This window comes from Rhamphochromis sp. 'chilingali' (genome assembly GCF_963969265.1).
Source record: "Rhamphochromis sp. 'chilingali' genome assembly, chromosome: 15".
NCBI lineage: Eukaryota > Metazoa > Chordata > Actinopteri > Cichliformes > Cichlidae > Rhamphochromis > Rhamphochromis sp. 'chilingali'.
The window spans coordinates 9,589,853-9,599,885 of NC_137942.1; the positions used below are offsets into that span (position 1 = coordinate 9,589,853).

A 10,033-nucleotide genomic window follows, 5' to 3' on the forward strand; every position below is an offset into this window, starting at 1 on the left:
GCAGAAATGCAAGCGTAACTTCCTTCTTTAAACAAGTGGCCCTGTGATTTTTTTTTTTCTGCTCACTGTATCTTAACAGTCTTCTCTAAGTGCTATTTGATGAAAGACACCATTGTCAAACGCATGTTCCTTAATCACTTTCCAGTTTTGCAATTTAGTCTGACCAAGTTTACCATTTAAACAGAATTTAAAAAATTTTCTACAATATATATCAAGAAACTTCTGAGTCAAGGGGCCACACACAAATGCAATCACATGCAACAGCTCCAACTGCCTACACTGTCTTTGACAACATAACATAACAGTACTTTTCAGCTATCTGTCAACTAGAATGTAGTTGACAAGAGAGATCGGAACCCCTTCTGAAATCTGACGGTACTCAGACATGTCTTTTCTCAGTTGCCAGTAGGAGGAATGAAGGCACAAATGGCACTTTTCAGAATATTGTACAAGGAAACACAGTCCAGTCCGACAAAGACAAATTCTATCGTAATGGGTGATTTTAACTCTTTCCAAATATTAATTTAAGGTGTTTCTTCAAAACTGCCAGATTAGATCACTTTTAGCTGCATCATTCAAACTTCTCTGAACTGTACTGGTATTGCTTTCTAAATAAGTTACTTATATAGGTATCATGGTTAAAAGACTAGTATAGCTTTTTAGCTAAACATTGGTCAGTTGTCAACAGTATAATGCAAAGATCCCTCAGAACCATTTCTACATAAGTTTTCATGTTACTCAAACACTTAGTCAAGTGACTTTACTGCTTAGCACCTCCTAAAAGTGCTAAGCATATAGGTTTCCGGTGCCGCGTTTGGCTAGCTTTCAAAGGCATCTGATAACTGTGGCCTTGAAGAAGTGTCCATTTGACCTCACAGTGGAAAGATATCACCTCTGTGTTAAAATACATGTGAGATATTGCATAGATCACATGTAGAACTGTTCAAGGCAACAGACACAGGCTCATTAATATTTATACAAAGAAAATGTGATTTGGCAAAGACTTTAAAAGTATCCATACTGTCTCATATGCGTTACTTTAAACCTCTCGTATTTTATTCTTTACATCATAAAGTATGAGAGGTGTCCCAGACCATGTGCTGCCACATTAAGGCGTGTCAAATACTTGAAATTTGAGTAAAAGCAAATCTCTGCTATTAGTCATGGAGGTAGGGTCACAGAGGCCCGATAACCTGCCGGTGCTGGTTGTCAGGAAGGGGGTTTGCACAGTGCACAGACAATGTAGATTGTGTAAAAGAGACAAAAAGAGGGAGACAGAATTGTGAATGCAGCATAACATCACATAGAGCTTGCCACCCCGGCCACCCCTCAGTCTAACTACCGAGCCTCGTCTCAGTGTGGGATGAGTAGGTTTAGACCAGGTCAGAAATAGGAAGGACCAGGCAGGCAAAGGAGAGCCCAGTCCTGTCAACACTAGGAAGGTGTTGAGAAAGCGGATGGGCTGGAGTTGTTTTGGCTGGTAGATTTGACGATGGTGATGACGCTGGTAGGTGCAACTTTGCCTGGTGAGAGAGGCCCTCTGGTCACAGTCCGTGCGAAACACTGCAAAGCCTCATACTTGGCTCGCAGTGCATCCAACTCCAATCTCATGCTGGCATTCTCACGGGCCAGCTTGTCCACCTCCTGCTGCAGCTCGGTCTTTTGTCTCTCCAGCTCCTCCTTTTGGGTAACACGTTTGATGCGGCAGCTCGCGGCATAGCCGCGGTTTTTCAGGGTCCGCCGTCGCTGCTTCAATCGCACAACATCCTCCTTGGTGAGCCCACGCAGGTGCTGATTGAGCTCCCGCACAGACATGGCAACCAACTCATCATCGCTGAGCACAGGGGCATTCTCACCCACCTCCTTCTTGACCTGCAAGACACGAGCAGTGCATGAAGAACTGTGTGCAGGCGTGAATCGCTAAAACATTTTTCAAACTTCTCATGCTTACCTTTAAAGCTTTGCTCGTCTTAAAAGTAGTCGTCATTCCCTGCATGAAGACAAATGACCAGAATCTCACAGAAGACACTGAAAAGTAAAAAACATACGACCTCAAGTAAGTGAAACAGAACATATTATTGATGGACGAAAGTAATTACAATTAAGCAGATTTACTCAGCTACTTATGTTGGCAATTTAGAAGCAATTGAGGTAGTGAAGTTATTCTACTAGAATGACTGGACAGCATGTGTTACTTTGCACATATCATTAGTTTATACTACTCGGGTTACTTCTGCTGCAGAGTGCGTTAACATACAGGAATTTTAAACAGTGCATTTTAGTTCAAGCACTATATTTTAAAAATGAGATACTGATAGTTTTTACTTACATGTTATTTGACATTTCAGATATGACAGATAAGCAGAAATGACACCCCCAGTGGTGATACTCGAGAAGTTTACTGCACAGACGTCACATCCCAGGGTTACATCATATGTCAGTGCTCATGTTTGTTTGTTAGTGACATAAATACCAGCAGATGGCAGCATGATTCTATTAATTGTCAGCACTGTTGCTTGTCTGTCTTTACATATTAAAAAGAGGGCCGTGACAATGTAGTTCACTAGACCAGGCAAAATTAGAAACAGGCAACCTCTCTCCTGCTCGTCACAGAACTTTGCATTTAAGCTCTCTGCCTCAGTGATTTTGCCAGGGCAGTATTTAGAAAAGCCTCTCTGTACTCATTACAGTGAGCCACATGCTTTCCAGACTGCTGCCATGGCCAAAAAAAGCAAGAGCGCTGAGCTGCGATCCTGTGAGAGGCACACATCCCCCAAAGGCTCCATTTCAAGACCTACAGACCAGCTTGACTACGAGTGCACTGTTCCATGCTCAACAGATACCATGGAAACGCCCTGCAAATGGGCGTGGGAGTGTGAGTCACATGGTCACCAAAAGGGTAAACAAGTCTCCTTCATAACCGCAACACAGCCCATACATAGTACAGACCAAAAGAAAAAAAAAAGAACAGCACTAACTTGTGCTGCTAACTTCAAGGCAACCTGTGTACAAAAATCCTCAATTCTCCTCTTAAATCCATCATTTATCTTCTGATCTGACCTCTCTGGATTTACAGAGCAGCAGTCTACAGGATTCTGCCTCCTCATCAAAGCAAATCATCACATCAGTATAACATTTATAGTTCTGCTGAACTTTACAGGGCAGCATGTGGAAAATTCCTAAAGATAGAGTGTCACAGAGAAATAGTTTCCTTTATAGTCACTGATGTATTTTTGCTGGGAGACAATGTAGTCTATCGATTTAGTGCCGTCTCTCTGTGGTTGGATCCTCTTACATTGGGCTTTCCTGAGCTGCCCTATGCCCTTATTTAACGCTCGTGGATATATTTAGCCCGCAGTGCTGACACAAATTTCTGCCAACTAAACAATTTAAAGGGAGCAATGCGATAAGTGATACCCTCAGTAAGAGGGGAAATATTCTCTTCAGACCTATTAGCTGAAGCATTCGTGGAAGAAAATACTGTGGGTGTGACTGTTCATTGTGTGATATATATATTTCTGTTAATACAGGGCCTCTAGGGGATTCTAACTCAGACCAGTAGTGCAGTGAAAACTTAGAAAAACAAATGCTTTTTTCTTCTTCTTGTTTTTTAAACATTACTAAGTCATTGTCCTGAAATAGAAAATCAAGTCAGAATCCTAACTTGGAAAATAAACACATGGCAAATGTGTGTAATGAGCGAACAGCTACAAACAGAATCCACACAAACTTCGGTTTAGAGATTTAAGGAACATCTGGTGTGCTCGCTGATGTCCTTTATTTATCTGCAAAACATGCTGCAAAGAATTACATAACTGAGATTTTAGAGGCATCAAATAAAGATGATGAACTAAAATAAAACATTCCTCAAAAGCAAGCTGGCCCTAAACGGTCTAATTTAAGTGGTATTGCGTCAGAGGGGGGTCCCTGGGTATGTTCCTTGAAAAAATCATGGAAAAGCGGACTGGGGCCTCTCTGATCTTTATACAAGAGGTCCCCAGTCTGAACCAGTATGCCAGATTGTTTGCCTGAAATTCTTAAGGCATGTGCTTATGTTTTTGCAACTTGCACAGGGACACGGCTTTCTTGATTAAGACACCAAAGTTTCCTCAGAGAACAAAACAAACCCCAGCAACCACACAGAGAAGACAGACAAAACACGTCCTCTCACTATAGTCAAGAAAACAACTTACGTTAGGCTTTTTTTTTTTCTTCATAACAGTAAGGAAAGGAGTCTGGGAAAATAGGCTACCTCAAAGAAAAGCCACAGTTGGCGGGTAAAGAACAAAACCACATTCCTGAGCGAACACACATGTGCAAACCCTCACATGCACACAGGCGAACCTTCGCTGAAGAGGGAACATGCAGTCTGAATATATCCTGCAATGCGCTCAGCTACGGGGGTGGAGTGGAGACAAACCCACTTGTAAAACAATGGCTGCAAATTTCACAAAATGTCTGGAATTTTGAAGTATCGCACATCTGTCACTTGGCCAAATAAATGGAAAACAGCCTGCGCATGCTTACGTGTGGAAGTCAGGAGTCTTTCTTTCTTATTGTTGTGTTCCTTTGAGGGACAAATTGTAAACAAAGTGCTTCATTTTTTTTAAAAATTCACTTTCCCTCATTTTGATATACAACAAGCAATACTGTTTTATTCCTAACGACACCCCTCTGACGACTGATAACCAAATAAGTACTCACTGGAGTAAATGCTCCACTGTCTATCCACTATAAGCACAAACATTTCACGGCTCTGCTTGTTTGCTGGGGGATTTGAGCAAAAAGCACAATGTTGCCTGCTGTGTTCTTTGAAGATGTACAGATGCATGTTATGAATATTTTTAACTAGTTCAAAAGCAAGTAAACCAGAGCAGAAGCAAGAAAACAGTGATTTTAAAAAGAATCATCTCTAGGCAAACAATTGTGGGACAAGAAATCCATTATAACCTTGCTCCACATCTGAGACCAAGCCAGTTAAATAAATGTATGTACCTTTCCTTCACCGATACCTCGTGGTTAAAGTATAGCTTACTGTTTTTGAAGTCAGGGATCGGGTCAAGTTCATGGCTGCTGTTCAGTTACAGCAGGTAACTGTGGGGCCCAGCCTTCCCCTAAAATAAACAGCGTATCAAAGACTTATGCGCTCACACTTCACTAATAAATGCAGAGCTGGCTTGTCTGGATTCTTTGTTTTTCTTCTCTTTTTGTGCAGGTTGGGGAGGGGGTTCAGCGCAAAGCAGACTTAATGCTGCCCTTGACATTCAACTTTAGTCTTCATGAGAAAGCGCTTGCATTTCTTGCACTTTTCTAAGGGGAGGGGGGTGGAGAGATTTCTTCACAGACTGAGGCACGCAGCACTCTGCTCTTTCTCCAGCGCAGCACATTTGGTGGGATATTATGTGAAGGAAATGGAGAGCATAGCTGAGCAGTGAGTCATGCTGTTTACTGGTAAAAGCGACAACCAGCAGCAGGGAATCACACCCTCCTGATCTGACATTTCCTGGAAAATCCCGTTGTTTCAGGGAGAGGAAGGAAAAGTACAGAGAACCTCAGAAAGGGTTGGCATGACCAGCGGAACTTTCTTGCGGAAAGGGAGGAGATCTCACCGAATATCTGTGAGAAGATATTCTCCCAGTCATCGACACTGGTTTTCAGAACGATGTAAAGAATGAAAAGTGGACACATCGGTCCTTTTTTTAATTATAACTAATAATTAGTGAATAAAAGAAGACATATTAATATTCAGTCACTGCTAATAATAGTCCTAAAGATTTCGATAATGTTCTTTCAGGACAGATAGGTTGAGCAAACGTTTCGAATTATTTGATTTGAGTTTGAATCACAACAGAATCAAGAGTTGCATCCAGCTCCATCAGGAATCAACAGAGAATTCCCAGCAACACAATCCGGCAATATAATTACAGGAGTACCTCTGACACTTGCCACACCTCTGACCATAATGAGGTGAAAGCAGTGGTTTGAGAGCCAGTCTTTCTGACAGAAATGACTTGATACAAGTCGCTGCCAGTGGCAGAGGGAACAATCTCAAATGCTATATAACTGCCAGGGAGTCACGTTTGACAGATGCAAGGCAGACCTGTTCAAACAGTCACCTCTTATTGCCTGTGTCCACTCTGGTTGGCATGTTCGGCTGCAAATAAAAATCACTGGCTTCCACAGTCAGTAATCAAAACTTGACATCTTTTTTCCAGTAAGAGGAGCAAAACACATCACAGCCAACGTGTTCTGTGTGAGTCATAGCATTGCTAACCACAAACATTTCACTTTCACAATACTCCACCACAAAAACGGTCTCGCATTCTGCACTGCTTTCATCCATCACCACTGTCCGGCAAAATGAGAAACAAAGGGAAGACAAATTGACCATATGCTGCATCTTCAGGGGAATTTCTCTCTCTCTCCCCCCCCCCCCCCTCCCACTGTCCCATACTGGTATGATGAGTCAGCTGCTGTAACTTCTCCATCCAAAAAAGATATCATCACTTTGGTGATTGAACCACATGTTAACCTCATGACAGGAGCACACCCTGCTCCTACTGCTTCAGACTGAAAGTCAGTGTGCACCCACCAGAAACAACAGTGAATCATAAAGCCCCCCCTCAAGACATCAACCTGTGACCATCTAAGCGGAACAAGTTACTCAGACAAATATTTTCCATATATTAATCACAAGTTTTTAAGTAAATGGCAAAGGGCAAACTGAAAGGTGGACATACAAGACTGCAAAGAAGATCATTGTGAGCTATTTTAGAGCCATGGTCAAAAATTCAATTAGTCATTGTAATTCAAGGTTTTCTTATCTTTACCCAATTCATTAAGAGTTATGCAGAGCAGGAATTATAGCTAAACACAGCGATGAGATAAAGTCTCTAAAGTGATTCATCGTTTGTGGAAATATGGGTTCCTTCTGCTGTTTCTTGTAGGCTAGTCAACCCCGGTGGTCTACCTCCACTCCACATCGTGCCCTTTGTCCCACATGTCTAAAAATGCAGACCACGTGTCGATTCCAATGTCAAAAGCAGGCTGGTATTCTGCATTATAGCACCCGCTATCAACCTCGCTGCCATGAGCTGGGGAAGAGCGCGAAAATTAAGGAGGATGTGAAAAATGTTGTACATGGATTTGTTTCAATAGGAAAGTGAGAAAGTTTATTTCACTTCCATTTTCCGAAAATCTCATTTAAGTCACAGAAATGCTATAAATAAACACACATGTGGGGGGGGGGGGAATGCAATTTTGGGGTTTGGGTTTTTTTCGTTCTAGAAAAAGTTATAATCTAAAACCTTAGAGGTTCAGGCATGCTTAGTAATAGTATATAAACATATTTTGTAACACATTCTGTAACTTTAGCTTTACTTTTAATGAGAAGTGCGAAGAAATAGTGTGATTTTTATCGTCTTATTTTTCTTCCCTCCCACAATGCTGGTCGAAAACGTCTCCTCGCTCGTTATACAGTTTATACAGTTTATAAAAATTATTAGCTATAATTTTTTTTAAAGGGACCGCATTCAGTCAGTGTCATAATCACCGCTGTTATTTTCAAAGAACTATTTCAAATCGCAGGAAAGCGACAAAACACACGTTTGTTTCCCCCTTTTACATATTTTCATACAATTTCTAACTTCCTATATGCGACTGCTCGGAGGTCTGCGCCACTTTTGAAGCACTGTATTATGTATCTCCAGCACAACACGTGTCCGCCCGAAAGAAACAAATCTACGAAATCAACATGAGCTTTCATAACTGGGATCAAAACTTATCCTACGAAGAGGATGCACAACACAAGCCTGTTTGCGTGCGCCACTATGTCACCGTGAGAACTCGAGTAATTTAGAAAGGAATGTCAAAACATCTTCCCGAAAAAAATAAATAATTAAAAAAAATACAACCTCACCTCTGTGGACTCAGATATCTGTGGACCGGAGTGTGTAAAACTGTCAAAGTATGTTTCCTCGACAACCGGTGAAGCAAGTTGACAAACTTGGTAAAAAGCGTCCAGCACAGACGGGCAGCGGCGTATCCTCGTACTAAATTAACTACAAAACAACAACAATGTACCAACATTCCACGCTCTGCTTCCGCAAGCACTCACGTCACCGATTCCTCGTGACCGCCCCCTCCATTCATGAAAATAACTTTGTGCTGACGTCAGTCTGGGGAGGTGGGGTGGGGAGGGGGGGGAGGCCTGGGGGAGGCCATAAATAGAAGACAGATACTGCTGGCGACTGCTTTTGCTTACTTTACAAAACTAATCTGCACAAAGTCAGCTCACGTTGCCAGCATTAGCCAAGAAAAACTTCAGATTTCTAAAGGAAGTCATAAACCTGTTGCTCTCTAAGTATGTTCACCACCCCCTCCTCCTTCTTCTCCTCCTACTCCTATATTTTTGAGTCAGCTCTCCACTACAAGGTATTCAAAAAATACCTTTGAGTGAGGGAAAACAGCGACCTCCTCCCTCAGACTTGAGGAGCAGCAGCAGCATTCCATTCCTGAGGAAAGTATGTGGTGTAGTAGCTCAGCAGTCCCAGGATTTCTCTTATTTTGACTGCACTACTGCCAATAGCGTCACAGGTTATTCTGGGTAATTAAGTACTGAATGTAAATATGTTAAGTCAGTAGCCTTTTATGGCCTCTACTTGTATGGCTTTTCCTCTGCAGCTATATGGTATTAGAAGATCTCAGCTTTGACTTGAACTATGGTGCCTGTTATAGTCAGATGCAGTGTGCTGACACTAGAAAACACTTTGAGCTGGGCAGCTGAAATTGCTGAAAACTTTTCTTTTCTTTTTTTCTTTTTTTTTTTGCTGTACAATGCAGTAAAACCATGGGGAAGTGAACATCTGGATCCAAAGCCATCCAAATATGTAGATTTTGGTTGGTTTTATTAAAGTGCATACTCAGCCATTTGTGGTTATTTATTGGTTTATGGCTACCTATGACGAATATCAAACAGTTAAATACTCTCTTGAGCTGTTATTGTGCATTTACCATACATCTCTTCAAAATCTGAGCATGGACATGCTGTCAGGACGTCAGGGAAGCTTTTTTTTTCTTTGACCATTTTAGGCCAAAAGCAGCTTCATTATTGAATCATTTTTTGTTCCATGATGTTTAATGGTGCTATCTTTAGCAAGTGGTGAGGCGAATGAGGAAACAGAGCGGCACACAGACACAATGTCCGATCCATGACAAAAGCGTGACCTTTAGATAAAGAATGAGTTGTAGTTTATTAGTAAATAAAGAAGAAATGCTGAGTTGGCTTCTGGCTGGGCGATTCAGTGCGCTGAGATCTTTCTGTGCAGACTTCTCTCTGGTGGGTGGATGGTTTAACATTTACAGTTTTTCCAAAGCACTTGACAAAAACATTGGACACTGACAATTCTGAGTCAGAGAGGAGTAGTCCTTTATACGATTCACAAAAGCTTGCTTACAGAAAAACTGACTAATTCCTTAGAACATTTTTTTTTTGGTACTCTGGCTTTATGCCAGACAAGCAGACTGGGATAGATTTAAAATGAATGTCATCATTTATGGCAAATGACTCAACAGTTCAACCTTTTCCCCCGAATCACATATGGAATCAATTGTTTACTAAGGATGGTTGGCTCCGTACTTTCATCTATGCTGGAACCTGCTTCGAGTAAAAAGCAAATAAACCAAATGAGTAACCTTCTTTGTGTACAGGTTACTTGCATCACATCACAGATTATAGATGAGATGAGACACAAATGAGTTATTAGAATAACTGTTATTGGACTGTATTAAAGATGAGCTTGAGTAAATCAGGATCACATATTAAGTGAAATAAGATGATGGGATACAATGCAGAAAATGTAAATACAAAAGTGTGGTGCATTGCTTGTTTTCTAGAGAATGTGCAGACAGAGAAAAGAAAGAGATCAAACTGGAGAGTCTCTGCAGGACCACCGCGAATATTCTGCACCAGTCAGACATCCAGCTGCTCAGTCAATGGCATAACCCTCTGTTACTGTCCATCTGGCAGCAGTGT

General features: G+C 41.5%; 1 protein-coding gene across 2 annotated transcripts; it reads right to left on the reverse strand.

Moving 5' to 3' along the window:
* Nucleotides 1-102: 102 nt before the first annotated feature.
* On the reverse strand, nucleotides 103-8,133 carry mafk (v-maf avian musculoaponeurotic fibrosarcoma oncogene homolog K). 2 transcript variants are annotated; one of them, XM_080905523.1, is made up of 3 exons: nucleotides 7,914-8,133; nucleotides 1,952-2,028; nucleotides 103-1,872 (listed from the first exon to the last, which is right to left on the reverse strand). In XM_080905523.1, exons 2-3 carry the CDS (start codon nucleotides 1,994-1,996, stop codon nucleotides 1,435-1,437), a joined length of 483 nt encoding a protein of 160 aa, XP_080761649.1. In that variant the 5' UTR covers nucleotides 1,997-2,028; nucleotides 7,914-8,133; the 3' UTR covers nucleotides 103-1,434. The 2 variants fall into 2 exon arrangements, with proteins under 2 accessions (XP_080761649.1, XP_080761648.1); XM_080905522.1 differs by having other exon boundaries at nucleotides 7,919-8,132.
* Between the last annotated feature and the right edge of the window lie 1,900 nt (nucleotides 8,134-10,033).